Below are 22,909 nucleotides of genomic sequence, written 5' to 3' on the forward strand. Positions count from 1 at the left end.
ATGCCGTTCTGCTCTGTTAGTAGCCACTGGCCATGCTTTTTAAAGGCCATTAACAAAACCATAAATAGGACAATATTAAGCAAATGGGGTGTGTGTGTGTGTGTGTGTGTGTGAGAGAGAGAGAGAGAGAGAGAGAGAGAGAGAGAGAGATACAGTTCATTAAAGGCTTTAGGATTAGGCAGAGTTATCTCAGTTTGATTATCCAGTCAAACTGGAGCTCAACTCTGCCTCCCCAACCCCTTTTAATTCTCATTTAATGTAGATAGTAGCTGAGATACAGTGTTGGGCAAAACATCTTCATCTTAATTAAACTGTTTCTGAGTCTTCTGTGAGCCTTTTTGGAGAATTCCCTGAAAAAGCTCAGGGGGGTTCCTTCCTCTAGTCACCAGCCCTCCTGTTTGGAAATGTAGGAAAGATGGGATGAAGGAGAAGAGAAAGGCTGGTAGACGAGAGGGCTGGCATTAGGTAATCACAAGTGGAGGCCATCTTTAAAAGTATGAGGACAGCTTGGCTTGGGATGGTTCACGGAAATCCTGTCTGAGTTAATTACACAACCCCATTTCCAAAATTCTTCTCCATTCCTACTTAACCAGGAGGCTTTAAGCCAGTTACAGCCCAACCCTATCCATGCTTACTCTGAAGCAAATCCCAGTGATTTAAATGGGATTTACTCCCCAATAAGTGTGCATTGGATTACAGTCTTTACTCTCTCTTAGTCTCAGATGCCCACCTGTACCATGGGAGGATACTGGTCTACCTAACAAAATTATTATCAGGATGACTGAGATAATGTTACCTAAAACACCCTGAACACTATATACGTGGAAATAATTAGTAATGCCCACTACCACTGACTTTTATGAAATTAACAATGTTCTTAGCTTTTGGGCTTGGGTCTGTATAGCTCAAAGCCCATTATTTTCTTAGCATTCAGTAACTAAGCATTAGCTTCTTGAACCCCAACTAGATGTGTGCTAGGGCAATAGATTGCTGCCAGTCTTTCCTCCCAGTAAGGATTTCAGTTCCATATGCCCCCCGCTTACCCCAACAGAAACAGGCTTCTTTTCATTTATATAGCATCGCTGAACTGAGTCGTTAAAACATGTTTTCTGTTTGCAGCCAGAATGAATTCATGGCATGCTGAGAAAATAAATCAGACAGAAGAAAGAGTTCTAAGACACCCAGCACGGCTGTTGTACAATAAAATAAAATAAAAATAAAATCATGCCAAGAGTGTACCCCTAGCACTGCTTAGTCTCGGACTCTGAATTTTAAAAACCTGTCAAGCTATAGTTTCTTGTAGCTGGAAAACATTGTATTCTTTCTCCCATGGGCTTTAAGGGTGGAGCACAATCCTCAGCATTTTAACCAGAAGTCATACTTCTCTCTAACTACTGTTGGATTGAATGAGAGTCATAGAGATCTTCTGCAGCCTCCATGACAGCAGGTGATTCCATTTGCATGTGCATTGTTTTATTATTTGCCTCAGAGATCTTTAAACATTTGAACAGCAGGAGTAAGGGCTGATTCACACATGCAAGAACATCACCTATTTCTATGCACTTGATTGGCAACATATGATCTGACTACTGTAAATTGATAAGCATTGCATAACCGGCATTGTTAAAAGTTCAGTCTGTTGTGTTTATTCAGTGATGCTGGTCTATGTGAACCAGCCCTTAGATTCAAACATCTAGGTTCTAGATTATACCAGATGCATACATTGACTTCAGCATGACCAAATCAGCTCCATTAAAGCAGTGTTTCCCAACCGGTGTTCCGCGGCACACTAGTGTGCCGCCGGACGTTGCCTAGTGTGCCGTGGGAGGGAGGCGGGCGAGTCGGGCTAATCCTCCGACGAGCTCCACCTCCAGACCCATTGCTCAAATCCTTTAACCCAGGAGGGCGGGGAGGGGGGGGGGAGAAAGAGAAAAAAGAAAGGGTGGAAAAAAAGAAGGGGAAGAGAAAATATTTTTTTTAAAAAAGGAAAGAGAGGGGGAAAAGCGAGGGATGGAGGAAGGGGAATAAACAGAAGGGGAGGACAATGAAGAGGGGCGGGGCTTGGCAGGCAGCAGATAACTGGGGAGGGGGGCGCGGCTGGCGGCGGCTCAAGGCAGGAAGGGAGGAGCTGCCTCGCGGAGAGTCTTGGGCTGCAGAGATTTCCCGTTCAGGAGCGCGGGAGGCCACGCCGTGGATGGGAATCTCCTCCTCTTCCTCCTCCTCCTCCAGGAGAGAGGGTGGTCCGCCCCACCGAGTCGGGCGTGCTCAAGCGTGGGAGCCTATAGTTAGAGCTCAGCTCCTTTTCTTGCCTTCCCCGCCCCCCCCACGGAGCACATTTTCCTCGCCCCCCCAACCCCCGCATGTAGAATAGAAGCCCTCCAGCCTCCACGGTGCACAAACTCTCCCCTCTGCAACGAAGCGCTTTGTTGCATATCTTTAGTGAGGTTTTTAGGCAGTCTTGGTGCACCTTAAATCAGCGCTAATTGCGCCTGGACGCAGTATTTACTTCCGAGTAGGCCCCCTTCTCCCCCACCCCCCGGTAGCACCTGACGTTGCTATTCGTATCATCAGGTTTGTTTGTTGATAATTTAATTGTTTTAAAAGCATCATGCTAAAGAGCTCTCTCCCACCCCCAGACCCTTGGGCAAAACAGAAACACACACATACACAAACACAGAGTTTGAGCCCTGCAGGTTTTATGAAATGAATGGATTCTGAATGCCTGTTTCAGTGGCTTGTCCGCCTTAGGCTGCTGGGCCAGACACCTGTTACACGGTGCAGTCCGTAAGCTGTGAGCGCTGCTACCTGCCGCCGAGACCACGTAACGACAGTCTTGAAAGACCTACATTGGCTCCCAGTACCTTTCCGAGCACAATTCAAAGTGTTGGTGCTGACCTTTAAAGCCCTAAGCGGTTTCGGTCCAGTATACCTGAAGTAGCGTCTCCGCCACCATCGTTCAGCCCAGACACTGAGATCCAGTGCCAAGGGCCTTCTGGCAATTCCCTCACTGTGAAAAGTGAGGTTACAGGGAACCAGGCAGAGGGCCTTCTCGGTAGTGGCGCCCGCCCTGTGGAATGCCCTCCCATCAGACATCAAAGAGATAACCATTACCTTCTATGCTGTTACTATTTTTTTTATTTTTTTTTACATAAGTAAAAAGTGACCTTTCCCCATCTGGCATGGTGGTGTGCCTCGATATTTTTTTCATGAAACAAGTGTGCCTTTGCCCAAAAAAGGTTGGGAAACACTGCATTAAAGTGTGCTAGTTTAACTTAATTGATAGATTCTGACTAACCAATCTAACAGACGAATGGCTTTGTGAAAGGTGAAAGCCAGTACACAAACCAATGAAAATTGCTCCAGTTAAAAGTGCAATGTTACCTAATTTGCCAGCCTTTGTTCTGTGCTATGCAAGCATTCTGAGGAATAAATAGATCAGTAGGTTGACACTATATAGTGCTCTTGCAAAATCAATGGCAACAGATATCTCATCGGACAAACAATGAATTAATCTCCCATGGAACAATGCTGGCTGCTCCTTACAGTTCATTAGTATTTGGCTAAGTGGTTTTTCTGCAGTTCTCTAAAGAGGACTGAAGGAGGGAAATGGTTCTCTTCATCAGCAGGAATCAGGAAATGGAAGAAACTAACACTATTGCTAATCCAGCTCATTAAACTTGAGTACTGAAGGATTGAAGTAGAGGTCTCAATTATGGCATTAGCAAAGTGAGTAAAAAGCAATTTTCATCTCAAGACAAAATATACTGTGGCACATTTTAAAACTACTTACTTTTAACAAGTGTTCTGCAACAGCATTAGCTTCAGAGCTGGGATGGAGAACCTGGGACCCTCCAGATGTTGAACCCCAGTTGCAGTAATCTCTGACCATTGCCCAGGATGGCTGGAGCTGCAACAACACTGGGAGAGTCGCAGATTGCTTTGCAGCACAAGAGGCATGAGCTGAATCAGAGGTGATTAGGCTGCACTGTTGCAGCACAGAAAATAATATCAACCATGTTAACAAGTTAAGAATATGTTTGCTTGTTTTAAATGAGACATCTGCTTCAGTTCATTGATATGTTATGATTATGGGAACTCATTCTGATATTTAAACTACAGGTAGAGGATTTAGCATGAAATGAGTCATGTGGAAAAATAAAACCATCACCAGTCTCAGGCAGCCAACATGAGGCAAATCAGTCAACCCCACCACACATGGCTGTTGGGCTGCTGCAGGGTCTCATCTCTCTCTCTCTCTCTCTCTCTCTCTCTCTCTCTCTCTCTCTCTCTCTCTCTCTCTCTGTGTGTGTGTGTGTGTGTGTGTGTGTGTGAAGCTGGTGGGGTTATAAGCTGCGTAGTCTTTTCCACATTATTCTACACCAAGCTCAGATGGGGCAGGGAGTATCTTGTCAATCATTCCTTAACCGCCAATTTCACAAGACAGTAGTTTCAGAACAATCTATATCAAGTTAGAAATCATATTTGAACAAAAGTTATTTCATAATAGTTTTCTTTATTGACAACAAATGAAATGCAACTGAAATATTTTTCAGTTTTCATATCGCCCTGAAACTGCAAGCCCAACAATTCGTCATGACAGAACAGGACCAATTTCAATGCTGTTTATCCGGAGAACGGTTTGTGGCTGAATTAAAACTGAAAGAGAATGGAAAAACACAGATCAGAGAACAGCCTTGGAGTTCAGTTACCTAAGTATGTTAACAAAAAGAGTCAAATAATCCTAAACAAAGAGAAGCACTTTCAAATCTATTCAGGTTTCAGTTTCTACTCATCACATACATCTTAAAGGTTTCTGCCAGAGGCACTGAGGAATAAGCTGTCATTTGTTCCTTACTAAGCATGCTGATTAAGATTAGCCTAAAGATGTTGTTTCAGCTTGTTAACATCTTTGGCTTCATAGGCAAGATCTGGAGAGTGAAAACCAAACCAGGAATAACTGACCAGCAAAAAGAAAGGGATTCTAACTGATGGAACACCATCCCAGCTATTCTATGGACACATAGGACACTGCATTCTTTGATTCTAGACATAACACCAGCTTAGGTGCCATCACAGCATTCTACAGCTTGATAGAGAAGGGCTTATGTATATTTTTCATCTTACTTGTTTTTTTCTTGTAATTAGACTTTCGACGGATTATCATACGTATTTTTGGCCAAGACTCCGTCTTCTCAATGACAGTTGCCTCCACACGGACTAGATCCTTCCTTTATAGTAAAGAGGAAAACATTGTACATTTTATTCTAATCAAACGGAGAATGGTAAAGTAGAAAGAGAAAAGAAAAGAAAAAAAACAGACATGAAGGCTATGGGTCCATTTTGGGCTACATCTCTAGTTTTTTTCACATCACAGAATGGGTCCCAGGCATAATTATGTTTGGAGCTGTTTACGGTTGCTTTTGTCACATGCAAAAGAACCCAAAATCAGGGTGGGGAGAATACCATGTGTCACAGTGGCCCCAAACATTTAACAATTGCCTCTCCCACCATTACAAGACCATCTTGGCTGTGAGTCCTGGAAGACCTGCTCCTTGCCTTGCAGGCCTTTTCCACCCAGCCTGGGAGGGCGGAGCCCTGACTGACTCCAACTATAAAAGCTGAAGCAGCTGAACTCTTGGTTGGGGTATTGTTTAGCGGTTTTTATTGTGGGGTTCTGTTGTTGTTATTATTGTCCTAATTGCACCTGTCTGAAAACATTTTAATAAAGGTGGCAGCTGACCTCAAGAGAGAATTATTCTAAAGTATGCCTTACCCCAGCAGTGGCTTTCCCAGCAGGGTGAAGTCATCTGCACCAACCAGCAATACCTGGACAAGATTAAATAATTCACATCTGTCACCACACGACTGTCATAACACCATCAGAATGTTGTCAACGTACTTGGGGGGAAAGGAGCTTTACATTTGCAATGAAGTTTTCTAGCCACAGCTTACAGCTGACTAAGGAAGGGTAACACAGAGGAGAAGCAGGCCCTAGCCTAAACAATAAATAAATACTGTCTTTGGTGAGAACTGTGTTTTTGGCCCCAACTTAGGGTATACACTAAGATCCCTCTTCACTTCGAACAAAAGACAACATCATTAGCTTTTGTGAAATGGTGAGACAGGAGGGAAAAGTAACAGAATAGCTGTTTTCGCACATGAAGTGATTTCTTTAGCTCCTGTAGGAAGAGCCACACACTGCAAAAGAAGAGGGTAAAGTATACCAGTGGTTGCTCCACCACTGAAAACTCACAGCTCTGCAGCAGCTGTTGGGGTTCAGAGCTGGTAACCTCAAGAAAGCAGGTAGCATCACCCCAATGCAGGGAACTTCAATATCGTGTGTTAACTGCCTTTTAAACACCTTTGCCCACAACTCTAACAAGCCAGTGAAGCACTGTGCACACAGCTGATAATTGGGAACTTCTTAAGTTCTAGTTCGGTGCTATATCTTGACAGGATTGTGGTCAGGAGTTACTGGAGGCTTAAACATGAAAGCCTGACTTTTTCACCCCGATCTAAATTTTAGCACTCCCAGCTGTCAGCTTTCTGCAAACACCTGATCCGTTTCACATATGGATGTGGCATGTGGTTGAAAGGAGCACAATCCCCAGGGAGGCCTCTCTGAAATGAAACCAGAGAACTAGGTTTGTGGGAAGCATTTTTCTCTTGCTAAATTATTCCATAACAGGGCACCTGACTAGAATATGCATGCTGATGAACTAAACACAACTTCATTTCATGACAACTTGGGGTATTTTGATTAAACAGGCTGTGTTAGTGTTAAAAGTGGATTAGGTTAGATACTGAAGGATACTCCACCCCCACCCCCCACAATTTCCATGTGAATTCCAGTCCTGCTTACAAATCAGAGCAGGTGCATTTGTCAACATGTAAGTGTGCCATATCTGGACAGCAACAAAGCAGGCCAGTGTTAGCAGTCTCAAAACATGCTCATGGGTAGCATGCTTATGAGCAGTATCTAAGAGAATGACATTGGACTGGTTTGGTTTGAATTAGGCAAATGAACCCCTCTGGTCTGCATGAAAGTTCACGGTATATTTGGTTTTCCCCTCCTCCAAAAAATAATGAAAGTAAAATCAAAGATCAGCTGATACCTGTGGCTAGAATTCTATTCTATACTAGGTCATTTCCTAGTAATAAGAATTCTAGCATCTCTTTTCAGTGAGCACAGGAGAGACTCATAACGTTTACTACGTAGCATTAATGCTTGTAAAGTGCTAATATGGAAAGAGAAGAGCAAGATGATACTAATTCCCAAAATACAAATGGTGTGTGTGTGATTTTCTAGTACCATCGTAAATTTAATTCTGGGGATCGGAAACCCTGAATCTGAAATTTGGCTTTCCATATGATTTCCAAGATGCCAATGCCTGCGAAGCACTCATTAGTTAAAAACAACATCCCTCCCTCCATAGCAACAGGTTAAAGGAGCCTATGAAGGTCAACCAGCTTGTACAAGAATAGATGAAAGTAAGAATCAAAGCACTAACAAGACAAGGGTGTTCACCCAAAATATTAATCACTTTAATATTTCTAGACATTTCATCGTTGTGAAGACAGAGCATGGGCTTGCCATACAAACTGGTGTTGTGTGTGCATGGAGAAATTTTATTGTTAATCATTTGCTTACATGGGGACAGGTGCAGCCATTTCTGGGATCACAGCTGTCCTTTTTTTCAAGCTACTACTGTCCTTGTCCCCATATAAGCAGCTGGCTCCCACTAAATTTTCTCCATGCCCAAGTTTACAGGCAAAAGATGGAGAAAATTAGCATTGCTTGTCTGAATCAGCCCAAACATTCTTAGTGATATTTAACATCCTATTTGACACCCATCTAATAACATAGGGAATCCAATCACTTTAAAAAATGAGGACACCAATGAAATATGTCTGATATAGGATAAAGCAATTGCTAATATAAAGCTTACCTTTTCCATTCGGATTCTGTCTCCACATTCAGCTGGTATATCATTATTAAGTAAAATCAAGTCTTCGCTGGTTACTTTCCACTGTCTGCTGGCAAAGTGAACAACTGCAAACAGTCTTCCATATTGTCCCGTGGCTATTAGTTCATTTACTTTTTGAACAATCTCTGGATAAAAATGGTAAGTTAGTGAATAAATGAGGTGGGAATGTTGTGTGTGTATGTGTGTGTGATACTAGCTGCCGATAAAGCAAATAGTTCTTTCACAATAACGTAATAATCCACGTCACAGTCCTCATTGTCCAACAACTACAAAAACTGGTTCTAAGGCCTAAGTTGCAGTGAGCGGTTCTGAAGATCCACTGAAGTTAAACCTTTTGTATACTCAGTGGCTACTCTGGTCTGCAATGAGCAGTTCCAGGGCTGAACATTTATTTTGTTGTCCATTTCATCGATAATCATGCTTTATAATAGCCATTGCCACCCACATGTTATGAACTTCATCGTCATATTCTCTATACTTCCATTCCTTCTGCCCCAATTGCTTACTACAACTCCCATCATCCCTAGCTAGCAGGACCAGTGGTCAGGGATGATGGACACTGTAGTGCAAACAGCCGGCGACCCAAGTTTGGGAAACCCTGCTGTAGACAAAACTGAGCTAGATGGACCAATGGTCTTACTTTGTGCAAGGCAGTCCCCATGCTCTTTTATCTCTTACTGCATGTCCTGAGCACAACCCAGCCAGAAGAGGACAGGTGGCTGGTAGTTTAATTCTTTCTTGACAAAACACACACTTGCAGTAGCTCCTAAGGTGCGCAAAGCATGCACATACGCTTCTGGCGACTAAGTAGCTGGCATCCCTCCCCAGACTTGTGCTCAGAGCAGGACTGTTGGAGCAACAGTGTGACCATGCCTTCACCCAAACTTAAGTACCCTCACCTGATGGGATGCATGCAACCAACCTGTGGCTTCTTCTACATGGAAGTTGTTGCTTTGCCTACCTCTTCAAACCCCTCCTGGTGCTGGAGGACAACGGAGAAGAAGACAGAGGGGATTCTGCTCTTCTTCCAGCCCTGGCTCTTTACCCACATCCTGCACCTCCTCCCTATCTCTGACTGCTCGGACTCTCCCCATTCTTCCAGTTCCTGCCTTGCAGGAGGCACCAACTCTCATAAATCACTGCCCTCTTCCACTGGATCTGACTCTGGCCCCACAGCCTCCGCCACACACTCCTCGGACCCTTGCCAGTCCCTGACACTGCATTGCTTTGCTTCAATTTTTCTTAAAGTCAATGCTCTTTAGGCATGCAAACTGTAAAGATGCAAAATAGAAAAAAATGAAGACAATGAGAAATCAAAACAAATACAGCAAATAGGTACAGCCGTACCCTTTGGCTTTGAACAGCTATGTGTATTTACCTCTGTGGTGTTCGGCCTCTTCTAGAGGATCAGGGAGTTTGATTTCAGGATATGGGGGAGAAGTTAAGGATGTTTTTGGAAGGAGTCTGCGAAATAAGAATATACTTTTATGAATGTAATAGCCAAGCACTTGAGCCTATAAGGGTATTTCAAATATCGTCCCTAAATAAGAAAGAAAATGGCTTTCTCTTGGAAACAATAGCGTACAGAGAAAACAAAAACAAACTTAGCCCAAGAGTCCTTGTCATCTTGTTTTCCAAAACTATTTCCCTCATATCTTTTAACAGTGAGAACCACAACTAGAGATAGGTTCTGTCCCGTTACGGAATCTTTATATGAAATAGACGTCCGTTTTATGTCCATCTAGCCAATTTCACAGCTGCTCCCAAAAGTCAGGAATCAGTAAGAGGAGTTCAGCCAAAAAGATTCAGAACGTGATGGGGAAGTTGGGTATACGAAGCAATGACGAAGTGAGACCTGAGGCATGGAGATCCAAAGCTTGTGTTGGTGTGAAACCAGAGGCATTTTCCTTTTCAAAAAAACTGGTGGTGCAAACGGCCCTGATGGCAAAATGTTGGCTGTGCAGAACAAGTGAATGAGGATCATGAACAGGAGAGTGCTAATGAACTCATGTCTTGCTTGTGGACTTCCCATAGGCTTTGCTTCAATTGGCCCCTGTGAGAAAAGCATGCTGGGCTAGGTAGGCCTTTGGTCTTACCCAGCAGGGAGATCTTCTTACTTGAGGCATGCGTCCATGGAATTGGAATTTTGAAACATGCGGGTGTAAGCCAGTTATTTTGCAAATTATCAGAAATCAATGCACAAGTGCTACAATTCCACTGGAAACTTGGAACCAGCAGAGGTTGGTCTATTAGGACAATTGGGGAGCTGCCTCACTTACTTGGTTCTATTCACAGCCAGCCCCCACCCTACCTGCCTTCTTACTTACAAAACGTCCAGAGGGTAGCACTGCCTGTCAGCTTCCTTCTCCTTAGTCTCAGTTGTGCCCTTGAAAAACTCGGCAGAGAGGAGGATGGGGACAACACTAGAATTAGTTGGCTCTGCCTGTCATTGACTCTGGCTCCACCTACAGTTGGTCTCTGTGTCCAGCCCCAATGTGGACCAGCCATCACTACTTGGAACAAGAACATGTGCTATAGAGCAGGTCTGGGGAAGCTTTGCCTCTTCCACTCTGGTGTTACTGAACTACAACCCCCATCATTCCTTGCTATTGGCCATGTCTGCAGGGGCTGATGGGACTTGCTGTTCAGCAACATCTGGAGGGCCAACAGTTCCCCATACCTGCCATTACCCCACCTCAATTTGAAAAGGCCTCACCTAGCCAATGGTAAATCTATTTATGATGAAAGAGAGGGATAAATAAAATTTCTGATTATGAAGGAAACATGATTGTTGGGAGAAGTAGAACCAGAAGAATTAACGGGGTAGGACCATAGTACATGCCATTCAGATAGGATTATCTCAGGCTACACCCCGGTACCTCCCTTTTAAAAAGTACTTCTACAAGCAAGGAATTTGCCATTAGGGAGCATTAAAACATGCGTTCCCTACTAAATGGTGATTTGTTATTATGCTGATTAGTCTAAGTTAAGACTGTGATTGATTGCACACAAAGCAGCTTCCTAGACACTGTAACGATACAGCGGTCATTATGGGTAATTTCATAATGTATTATGTAGTACATGCTGCCCAATTGCTCCTCATTCTGTTCTCTATTGGAGCAAGCAGGAGAAACAAAGCAGACGACCTTGGCACCACACCATGTCTGAACCAGGGACTGGGGCCTTATACTTTCTAATAAGCAACAATTGCCAGCCAATCTTAAGTCACTGCTTATGGTTGGCCTGCTGACTGTGGCTTGTTAGGGAGCAACAAAGAATGAGCCCTAGTTCAGATGTAACGGGGAAAACAAAGCTTCCAGGTTTGTTTATCCTACTTGTGCCAGGAGTGGAGCCAAGTGGGAGAAATGAAGCAATGGCCACATGCATCTTACAACCATAAGTCAGAAAGTCAATGGTGATTTGTGAATGCATAGATTACAACATAATTTATGCACACCCTTGCACTCACCATGATTAAGGGAGTTCAGTAATGCCTTCTAGCACGAGCCAAAATGGGTTTGGGTCACCCCTTTCAAAACTGGTTACTATTGGAATCCTGATGGGATTTTTGTTTAAGATGAAAAGCGTTTTTTTTGTTTATGCAGAAAAGTGAACTAGCTTAACTAAGCAAGGGAATTTAGAGTAGAGTAGTGAAACAGGGAACATTGAATACAAAGAGCTGTTGTGTTGTTTTTTAATCTCTTAAGGCAGGAAGTGTTCAGTACCAGATACACCTGTTCTGTGATGCTGAAGATTTTTGTGTGAATAATAGAATATTAACTGGTTACTTGGCTAGGAGCTAGGAGCAAGTAAAAAGGGAGGCCAACATTATCTTGAACAGCCATTGACTGTAAACCCATCTATGGAGCTGGCTGAGGAAGGCTCTGCAGGCAGTCATGTACTGGTTTTTGGAAGACAGGATTAAGCCATCTCTTGACTTACCTAAGACATTATACAGTTCATGCAGTGAAATCCAGAGGTTAGACACCTGTCACATATTTGCGTATACCTCCTCCTTTCTCTATATGGCTTCCCCCTTAACACTGTAAGCTGTACTCCTGTGAAGAGTCGTCACACACATTCAGAAAGAATGGTGCGTCCCTATGTCAGTACAATAAATTTCCCCAAGGGTGTCTTAATAAGGAAATTTCATAGCATCTTCGATATTCTTTTGATCATGATATGTTTTAATGGTTTTTAATATTGTATTTTAAATTATTGCAACCCACACCCTGGAACCTCATGTTGGAGGGCAGGTGTCAAATAAATAACAACTGCTCAAACTACCTGGGCAACTGGCTGTCAGTTTCCAAGCTGAATTGGCTTTCCCAGAAGCTAGCTGCACTTTAGCTTACCTAAAAATTCTAGTATAGTGACAGCTTTTGACAGCACACATTTTCTGGAGATGCAATGCCTGGCAAGAGACCCTAGGCTGCTGGCATAAAACTGACGAATGACAACTCAAATATGCATTCCCTTTGCTATCCATCAGTATTCTGTCAGACGGCGTGAATTCCTTCAGGTTCACACAAACTCTGGAAATCTGCAACTCCAAATAAATAAGTACTACCTTCAAAACTTTGGAACTGTATTGTTTGGTTCTGTAGATCAAAAGTTTCAGAACTCATGAGGAGCAAGAACCCAAGAACACATATTCTCACTTGCTAAAGATGGCAGAGAACAATGCCAGTTAAGAAATCTGGTCTAAAGATTTCACCTGCTAATAATAAGCCTAAGCAGGAAACAGAATATTTTCCCCTACGCATGAACCGCCTATGGGTCTTGAGCTGCTTCTGCTAAGGTACATCCAGTGGGCAAAAAGGAAAAATGAGCAATACAATAAAAAGCAGGGGCTATTTAATACTAGGAATGCTAAAGAATTAGTATTTGAAAGAAATTAGAGTAGCATAATTTAATTGCCAAGCCCTTAAAAGACTACTGGAGTACTCGGATTACTTTTTTGCTGCAAAAATAAAATTCTTTTACGAATACCGAGGGGGGGCACCTCACAAACATTAATTATATATACATCACCAAATGAAAACCACACATAAAAACTGACAGTCCTTTAGGAACTCATTTCTTTTTAAATGCGGGTAAATTGTATTCAGATGTCTGTGACCTTGTCCTTGAGAAATGGCAGAGGTCACAAAACTTAGCAGAGAATTCTGTCAATTATTCCATCCGTTTTTAGCATAGCCTATGGCTTTATTTATATGCTATAAAAGTAATAGTGTAGTGTTCTGTGGCGGAGTTGTCCAGTCTCTAGTCAAACAACAGCATGCAATAACCCACCTGAATATGATAGTTTTAAGTTCTGACTCACTTGCTAAATATTATTCTATCCTTGTCATGGTGTCACATGGCAATTGCTGCCTACCATCAAGAACAGTCCATTATGCAGATGTAGTTTTTGTTACTGCATTTTGCTAACTTGGGTGCAGTTTTTCAACTGCCACTAGATAACACCCCCCCCCCAAAAAAAACCCCACACCCTTTCACTGCAAGGATTCAGGAAACTGTGTAAGGGGTTGAGGCACCCTAACACATAGTTTTGCTAAAACTTTTATGCAAAGACTAGTTTGGTGAAGTGTTAGGTTCCATACAGCATTGGCCAACAGTAGTGATTGCTGTACCCCTCCAGTTTGGTGTACATTAAGGATTCTACACAGGAATTCAGTTTTTCCCCTCATGACTCAAATAAATGACCTCAAAAATACATTCTGCAACTTTCTAGTTAGCACTTTCCCAGCTTTGTAAATGAGATGGGAGAGCTGTAGGGGCCTGCCAGAGCTTTGTGCATCCTTCCCAAAGCCTGATGCCTCCCTTACCTGGCTTTCGGAAGGCACCACAACGGAAGGGTGTGTGGCAAAATTTGGACCCCGCAAGGCACCAGATTACCAAGGTCTGTCCCTGTAATTTGTTCTTTAATAAGAGTGCCTGTGCAAACAGAACATAAGCTGTGATGGTAGGGGTGAATGCAAGTGACAGACCACTTAGCACTCTACTTAACCTCCATTCGAAAGCTGGGGGCTGCATATAGGTTTTGGTAACACCAGATGCATTTGCAGAGAGAGTATTTGATCCCCATAGCCCACGTTCAGGGAGACAATTCCATCTGTGGAAGTCCTAACAATTCCACATGATTGACAGGCTATGTGCAAGTCTAATATGGGGTGTGTGCAGTTAGGCCCCTATAGTAGGCTGCAGGGAGACTAAGGAAACATCCCCTTTTAAAAAGGTGTTCAATCTAATGCTGAATTGGAAGCATAACACTGGCTCTCCAAGATGTAATGGGTGAAGTTTCATTATGTTATGAGACTCATTTAAAATCTAATAAAGAAGAAACATGGGGAAAAATATTATGAGACTCACAGCAGCCCAAATACCTTGCAGATTAAGGCCTGGTGAGATGCTGCTCATTATCTGCATCCCATGTTTTCTACCAACTGAAGATTGGGTGGCATACATTGAAGAGAAAGCCTTTAATTTAAGAGTTAGCAACATAAAACATTTTAAAGCAATTTGACCTATTAGTACAGCAGCAGCTAAAAGTTCAACATGTCAAGCCATTCATAGTTCTACTATGAATACATAACAGGGCTAAGAAAGTGAGTTACCGCAACTCATGTTGACTTTATCATGTGCGGTTCAAGTAAGTCTTACATGCTTGCTGCTTGAAACATGTCCCTATGGAAGTAGATTTCCCACAGCAAACCATTTATGAGAAGCAGATCATTACTTTATCCTCTTCCAACCATTTGAGGAGTGTTTCACATAAATGGTTTAGCTCATATCAATGTGATTCTGCCCCAAGTGGCAACATTGGTATGGACTGCATTATGAATTCCTCCATAAGCATATGTCTGGACAGGAAAAGCTGTTCACATCTAACATTATGGCTGTATTCTATTAAAGAGAAGACTCAGACCACCAAAAGTTATTTGTAATAAATCATTTATGCATGCAGTATTAGAAATGAGCCACAGTGTTTTATAAATTTTGATCTGTTTATGAGATCATGGAACTTTATTGGGGCTACATCAACAGAAAGAGATGTTTGCCACTAGAAAACAAGTAGATATGGAATAGACTGGCTTTAGTTTTTTACAAGGCAAATTGCAAAAAGAAACTGCAGGCTGTATTATCATAGATGACTATGAATGGCCTAGTCTTGAATAAATGAGTTCACTACATAACAATCTTTTCTCAAAGCAGCAACAGAACTAGAAGAACTGAAATGAGATATCTGCACAAAGCAATGTGGCAACAGCAGACATATCCTTCCAGCTGTTCTTCAAACTTCTACAGACCTCAAAAAATGTGAGCTGCAAAAAACCTTAAAGCAAAATGAAGCTTAAACAGTATAACTGGACTATAAGGAGGCCAACTGGAAAAAAGTGAAATTGCTAACTGTCATATATAAGTCATATATACTTTGTGTGTTCTTTGGAGTTCACTCATGTTTATGAAGGCCGCATTAGACTGTGTTCAGGAACACCCAGGTCTTCATATATAAATTGGATGATACTCCTTTTGAGTGAGTTCCCTTCTACAAGTTGGGCAAAAGTTTGCATGCCCAAGAGCATTGCTGAGGCACAGACTACAGAAGATGTGGCCACATTTTGTTGACACTATAAGCCGTCCGCTTTGCACAATCTCTGCATAGCTCTCTAGGCAAATTGGACAACACACAGTGCCTGAGGATCTTGAACTTGCAAATTCCTTCCTTCCCACTTCTCTGGGCAGCTCTCTAGTGGCAAGAGCATCACTCTCTGTGTGTCCGCTATCATCATCATCATCATCACTACTTAATATAAGACTGTCAGACAATGGTTGACGTCTGAACTCTCTACTGGGCTGCTGTCCACTTTCTCCAACAACCACAACAGAATCGTTATGTGTGAGATCAACAACTATAGGTTCTGAAGTTTCGCAAGTGAGGTCAACTACTTCCTCATCAACACTTCTATCATCAAGTCTGAGTGGCTCTACTTGTGCAGCTGCAGCAGCTATTTTCCTTTGATTACGAGTTTGCATAGAGTGAGTCTTGGCTCCACTATACTTTCTCTGAATGTCCTGCTGCTCAGTTCCTTTGCTATCACTCAAAGGAGTAGTTTGTTCCATAAAACTCGGGCCTGCATCAGGAGGGGAGCCAGCAAGGGCAGTTTGTAAAGGTAAGGCCAGGGAGGAAGTAGAAGGCAAAGAGGAGGAGGAGGAAGAGGAGATACAGGGTTCAGAAGCAGTTCCCCCCATCATCTTGTCCAGAGCATTACGAGGTCTTGCTGAGGTGTTGGGACTGCCCCTCTTGCTTTTCCTGTCCTTGGTTGCATTACATTCTGTACTAGTTGAACTCATGATGCACAGGGATGGGAGAGGCACAGGCTGCAGAGTACTTGCTTTCCCCCTTATCTCCGCGTGCTGTTCACCGCTTAGTTGCCAACCAATTTTGTAATGTGATAATGATGACCATGAATGCTCTCTCTAAAGCAACTTTATGCAACTGGTGATGCTTTGGAGCACTGTAACTTTTTTTGGAGTTGTCTCTTTTATACCAGGTACTCCGAAGCTGCGAGCAAGTTCAAAATCTCGAGGAGTTAGGGTGTATTTCGAGTTACTCTTTAGAACTGCATTAAAGTAGGAAGAAACATGATTAGGCTAAGAAGCAAGCACACCAATATTAATTTTCTACCTTTCAGCCAAGAGGTTAGCTAAAACAATTAGGATTATTAAGAGGTGGAGTATCTTTCCCTACCTTGACAGTTCTCTTTATACAAGAGTCTGATAAGGAGAAGGGAAGAATTCATGGAAAACCGATGAATGCCTCTTGTTCAAGAAGAACCAGGGCACAGAGCCAAGCTGAGGATGATGGGAAATATTAAATGAAATTCCTTTGCATTGCCTCTACTAGAGCGCACCTCCTAGGGCTGCTCTTGCAAGAGGTATTTTTCAGGTATGACACATTCAGTGTGTACACCCAAGCCTTGAAAATGCACATACAAATCTTGCAAACTATGCAGTGCTGGTGGTGAATCCACAGTTTTGTTTTTTTGATTGTCCTCATGACAGGCCAAGGAACAGCATTGCCTACGCCACCCAAGAAGAGGCAGACCAGCATGGAGTTTCTGCATGTGTCACAGTTCTCCTTTAACACTTATCTTGTTTTGTGTAGCTCTTTCTCCCAAAAGGAGGTTTGGGGGAACTTATTCCTAAAGTTCCAGTGTGGCACTAACATGCATGCACATGAGGTTCCTGAAACTGCACCCTTATGGTGCAGTGTTTTTCTAGTAGGTCCTAGGTCTAACATGGTAACTCTGTTTTTAAAGCAGAAGGATAGATTGGGGGGGGGGGGGCTGAGTCTCTGCTGAAATCTCCAACTATCAATTCTTCAGAGAAGCCAGCTCCATCAGGCCTTCCCTTTCCCCTCAACATTCCCCCATCTTGCAGCAACATTCCATCATGCCGCAGCAGAGGGAGAGAAGAGAAAGAGAGTCACTCTATCCATTCAGCTGAGAGAACAATGCTTGCCTTGCCTTCTCCTTGAACTATTTCCATTCCAGCTGATCATTACAATAACTCTGTAACTAAAATCTAATGCCAGTGTTTGCTTTCCCTCCCTCTTCCCCTCATTATCCCTTTTCCTTTCGTGTTATAAGAGCTGTCTGACAGAGGAACTGTCTCCCTAGGGGGGCTGTGGACTCTCCTTCCTTGGAGGTTTCTAAGCAGAGGTTGGGTGGCCATCTGATACGTATGATCTAGTTGAGATTCCTGCATTGCAGGAGGTTGGACTACAGGACCCTTGGGGTTCCTTCCAACTCTACAATTCTAGGATATTTTACACTGTGAGCCTGAGAGCAGGGATTGCCTTATTAATATCTGTAAGCAGCTCGAGGAGCCTTTTCAGATGAAGAGCAGAGTAAAAATGCTATAAAAATAATTCTAACAGAGGACAATCAAGATCCTAGAGGTGAAAGATGACGCATGTTCTGCCACAAACAAATCTTACCTTTGCTGTGATGAGGTGCTTTGTGAACTTTGATTCCGAGCTGCAGACCATAGCAGAGAGGCTGAAAGAGAAAGACGGAATTAGAAACAAAGGAATCGCACTAGATTCACACCTGAACCTGCTTTTAATAAGCCAGTGTGGTGTAGTGGTTAAGAGCGGTAGACTCCTAATCTGGGGAACCGGGTTTGTGTCTCCGCTCCTCCACATGCAGCTGCTGGGTGACCCTGGGCTAGTCACACTTCTCTGAAGTCTCTTAGCCCCACTCACCTCACTAATTTCCATAATTAGTGGGAATGGCTGTTGTGTCAAAAGAAAGATGGGATGTGAATGTTCCCTTTCTTCAAGATCTTTAATGGGTTTTTTTCCCCCTTAACAGCAAAAATATTAATAGGCACCAAGATTTAGCCTCAAAAGGTCCCTGTAGTCCTTCAATACTAAAGACTTGGTGAAACAGAAGTGGGCTCAAGGAAATCTTGCAGAGATTTATTTGTCTGATTACACTTCTATCTCACCTTTCTTCCATCATGGAAGCCAAGGTGGTGTACATGTTGTTCCCAGCTGGTCTCCCATTCAAGCCTTGACCAGACACAGACCTGATCAGCTTTAGCAAAGTAGCAGCCTCATGTGCCTTCATGAGGCAATATCCTGAGACTTGGCCTGAAGGCATATGAGGCCACCACCTCGTGAGTTTGGCTCCAGCACTCCAATGCTAGCTTTTCTAGATTAAGTGAGCTGGAAAATATCAAATTAAAAACAGTTTAAACATAACTCCTTCTACTGTAGACAGCAAGCCTCAGAAATAATGAGAGCAGAGTAAAAATGATGACCATTATCCTGACCAAATTAATGGCAAGATTAGTCAAAATCCATTCTTGGAAGCAGCTATTCCTAACAGCTTATTAGTTTAATCACATTTTGCAGTCATAGCACTCGACTTACTTTCCTTCAAGGAAAAAAACAACCTGCACTAAGTAATTATTTACAGGGGTTGAACATGAAAATGTGGACTATTTAATGAGGGAAGTTATTTCAGCAGTTCCTTTAAGCAGCTGCTTGAGTGAAACCTTGGAGACCCCTTTTCCTTCTGGTTCTAGTCTTGGGGGCTCAATCCAATGAAGACTTGGCCTGCCTAATATCACTGATGTCAAAAGGAGTTGGGCACTTCTAACTCTGCACAGGATTAGGCTTTAAGAGTCCATGAAGTATCCATAGCCTAATCAGCACATTTTATATTTGATTACAAGCAGAAAAGCCCAAATTTGCTGTTATTACCAGAGTCCTTTCCTTCTTAATGATCTAAAATCCTGTCACCTGGGGATAAGGCTCCAGAAATTTTCAATCTGTTTGGCAGCCAACCAGTGGTTTGGATTGTGAAACACACAAATGGTTGCACTCATACTATAATGGCTCCTCATTCCTGCTGCAGCCCCTTTTACTCTCTGACAAGCTGCTCCTGAGGGTTGATTGCACTGCACGCTGCCCTAGAGGGTCCAATGTGGAGGTGGGGATGCAACTGGAAGAAATCAGCTTTCACAGGTTTCCAGATCCCACCACTGCTCCTAATTAATCAGTGAGGTTCAGTGCTTTCACTGCATTTGAGTGGATCCCTTTTGAACCTGCTACTCGGTGAAGGAGATTTTTTTCCAAAGGGGACAAGCAGCTGTATGTGTCTGAATGTATACATGCACAAAGCAGCCCCTCTGTTTAAACCCATGACATTAATGGTTCGTTGCAGCATTTTGAAGAAGCTACTCTCCACTTCCCTGTGTTAGCAGCAGCTTTCAAAAGATACATCATTCCTGCAGTGCAATATACAGCAGGATTTCCCTGTTATTTACCAGAATTAAATCTCTGGTTACCAGTGGTGACCTTATTTATGGAATTCTGGCTGCTTATTTGATGGCATACTTACCAAACTCTTATACACGCAATACATTTCATAGCCAGTGGGTTCTTGGCTTTTTGTAGTAGCACAAAAATTCCTATAATTTTGTCACTACACTTTGAGCACACAGGAGAATCCAAGAAGCTCTTGCTCATCTTACGCTTGGAACCATGTTAAGAATTAGGTGAACAGATTACAGACTTAAAAAGCACAATCCTAATCTTTCTTACTCTATAACTTACTCTGATTCCAGTAGACCTTCCAGGCTATAAGTTTCCTTGGTTATTCAGACTCTGGTGTATGAGAATTGTAGTTAGTTTAGAGGCACAGAGAGGGTTCACAAATTATTTGGAAAATGCTGGGCTGGTTCAAATTTTAATTTTACCATCCTCTGAGTTCATAAGCATGCATGTTTTAAGTGCAATATGTGTGTGATGCCCCCTGCTACATCTGCTTAGATTTAAGCCTTGTTCAACAGCATGCTGGAATATTTTGCTCCTTTATAGAGCTTGGGCCAACACCAGGATTTGAGGGGTCATCTGGGTCCACATACACCACTTGGCTGTCTGCTTTGCAAACTAAACAGGTGGCTGGGGGGGGGGGTTGTGTGCAGTGTCACAATGAGCAGCAGGAGGGATAGGTAGTGGTACCCAGCCTATTGCACCAGGCTACAAAAAGGGGAGGGGGTGGAACTAAGAAGAGAGGCTGGAATCAGCAATGGTGGGCTCTCAAGTGGACATGGGCCTCCTCATTCTTTCTCCCACATGCCTGCCATGCTAGGTCTCCTCCTGTATGAGGTATTAAGTAACACTATGGAGATGCATATGATAGTGCAAACCGGAAGGCATGAATTGGATTTGGAGTGGGATTCCACCAGCAGATGTAGGAGAACAGGGAAGCTGAACAGATGATGTCACTGAAATTCTACTCAATATTGATCCAGAGTAGATTCCAATGTATAGTTGCAGGATTCCTAAAAAATAGACTGGAGGCATTTCATCCAGCAGAGCTTTACTGCTACTGAAGGCAAATGAGCAGAATGGTCACAAATCCAATACATTCAGGATTGGCACTGTCTGTAAGAAATCCAGTTGCAGCAGACTTAACTTAAACTGACAATATTTTATCAAAAGACTAAACCTTAATGCTCTTTATATAGAACACCCCATCAGTTGTAAAAAGAGACAGAATGAGAGAGAATGAAACCCAGGCTACGTCTGGCCTCACTATTATGACCTTGACAGAGATAACAGAACCAGTTTAAACCAGTGGTATTTTTTAGAACAGTGACTTTCACCTAATCATTATGACCCGAGAAATAAGCTGGGAACAATGGTTTAACTTGAGGACTGTTTTATGCTGCTTTTATGATCTTGTGACCTTTTAGTTTATTAGGTTTCATTTGGATTGACATTTTTATTATTTCATTCTTGCAATCTATCCTGGCAATATGATTGAATGGCAGTATAAAAATGCTTGTAATTAATTACTGCATTACTTCTGGGGTGACTGAGGAAAGGACAACAATATGGGAAATCTATAACTGGCATACCAGATCAAGCTGGTAAACGGCACTCCTAGCCACAAGTCACTTGGGCATCACGCTCCAAAATGCCCAAGGATGGTTTTCAAAATAACACCCTACAGAACTCCGTAGCACAAGTAATAGTGAGCTAGAAAGCCTTCACCCATGCTACACTCTGGATTCCACCATGCTGGTAGGAATGAAACCACTGTAATACAGTGTCTCTAATAACCACCCTGAGTAATTGGTCCATAGTCAACAGCAACAAAAGCCACTTGAAGGGCAAGCTGGAGTAACAGGGTTGTATTCCACCTGCTCCTCTCTTAATAAAGGTGACCAAGTACACAAACCAGGCCTGAACCCTGACTGAACTGGATCCAGATAATCATTGTACTCTAGAAACACCTGCAGCTGGTCTGCTAGAACCTTCTTTATATTGTTTATAGTGTATAAATATATTGTATAAATTATACAATATTTATATTGTATAAATCCTAGAATCATTTGTTTCTATCAGTCAGCATGCTTAACACTTCAATTCACTAGGTGTTCCCTTAAACACTAATTGAAAAAAAATTGAACACAAAAGATCTTCAATTATAACATCACTATTAATATTTTTATTCTTCTCCTGTAGTTTGTGTTAGTAGGGTACTTTTGTTTGCAAAGGTTGATTCCTCAGGTTTTTAAGAAAATTATTAAGTATCTTAAAAATAAAAACACACTTTCCCCTATGATTTTTAGCTTAACCACTCAAGGCCTCTTATTCTTCAATACGCAATAACAATTATACGCAATACATTTTCAATTAAGCTGAGAGTGGAAAGTTTCAAAACATCCACGTTAGAGTGAAACAGACAAACAAAACCAATAACTGTTTTAATTACTACTATAACAGGATGGATAAATGACCTTACCTAGCTCCTTAATAGCCAGATACTGTACCCTATTGTATCTGTCTTACAGAACAGGAATTACTGTACACAGTCGTCGTGAGCAATGATGAAGTCATAATAATAATGCAACCCTCAAGCCCAACTAAGAGAAACAATTGAACGCACACGTTGGAAAACGCCTACAGGCACCCAGTAAGGTCAGAAAGATGCGAGGACTGAGTAAGGAACGGTGAAGGTTAGGGCTGGTTCTCTCTTAAAAATTATCAACGAAGAAACTGGATGAGCTCATGGGGAAAACTTAGCTACAGAAAGGGACGTAGGCAATTTAGGGAACGCGGTAAACGGCACTTTAGAAGCAAGGCAGGGAAAGAACTAGGGAGAGGTTGCAAGCAGGAAGAAGAGCCCCCTCCCCTTCTTACAACGGAGACTGCAGTCCCGGAATAGCAGCTGGAAAGAACCTGCATGGAAGGCGACCTCACCTGCCCGCGTTCCCGCCCGGCTCACAAGCCGCCGGTACGCAAGTGCACACGCTACGGCCATTCCCTCCGCTCCTTCCCTTTTTCTTTGCCGCCCCAGCGGAACCGGAAATACAGCGCTGTGTGGGGAACG

General features: G+C 42.7%; 1 protein-coding gene and 1 pseudogene across 3 annotated transcripts; both read right to left on the reverse strand.

The window, feature by feature from the left end:
• Positions 1–4,493: 4,493 nt before the first annotated feature.
• MRPL21 (mitochondrial ribosomal protein L21) lies at positions 4,494–22,896 on the reverse strand. Of its 2 annotated transcripts, none has more exons than XM_077932077.1 (7): positions 22,780–22,896; positions 17,995–18,055; positions 9,367–9,452; positions 7,950–8,113; positions 5,774–5,826; positions 5,125–5,228; positions 4,494–4,656 (listed from the first exon to the last, which is right to left on the reverse strand). In XM_077932077.1, exons 1-7 carry the CDS (start codon positions 22,838–22,840, stop codon positions 4,592–4,594), a joined length of 594 nt encoding a protein of 197 aa, XP_077788203.1. In that variant the 5' UTR covers positions 22,841–22,896; the 3' UTR covers positions 4,494–4,591. The 2 variants fall into 2 exon arrangements, with proteins under 2 accessions (XP_077788203.1, XP_077788199.1); XM_077932073.1 differs by having other exon boundaries at positions 22,720–22,840.
• LOC144328459 (E3 ubiquitin-protein ligase RNF4 pseudogene) lies at positions 14,929–22,857 on the reverse strand (annotated as a pseudogene). Its single transcript, XR_013393735.1, has 3 exons — positions 22,780–22,857; positions 17,995–18,055; positions 14,929–16,615 (listed from the first exon to the last, which is right to left on the reverse strand). The product of XR_013393735.1 is annotated as an E3 ubiquitin-protein ligase RNF4 pseudogene (transcript).
• Positions 22,897–22,909: the final 13 nt, after the last annotated feature.

Source organism: Podarcis muralis, chromosome 1 (assembly GCF_964188315.1).
Source record: "Podarcis muralis chromosome 1, rPodMur119.hap1.1, whole genome shotgun sequence".
Classification (NCBI taxonomy): domain Eukaryota; kingdom Metazoa; phylum Chordata; class Lepidosauria; order Squamata; family Lacertidae; genus Podarcis; species Podarcis muralis.

Bases quoted from the DNA above. Each gene is read 5' to 3' on its own strand.
- MRPL21 (XM_077932073.1), bottom strand. From the start codon at position 22,840: ATGGCCGTAGCGTGTGCACTTGCGTACCGGCGGCTTGTGAGCCGGGCG. The intron at 18,056-22,719 runs GTAAGAAGGGGA...TTTCTCTTTCAG, and splicing joins CCGGGACTGCAGTCTCCGTT to CCTCTCTGCTATGGTCTGCA. The intron at 9,453-17,994 runs GTAAGATTTGTT...CTTATTTCGCAG, and splicing joins AGCACCTCATCACAGCAAAG to ACTCCTTCCAAAAACATCCT.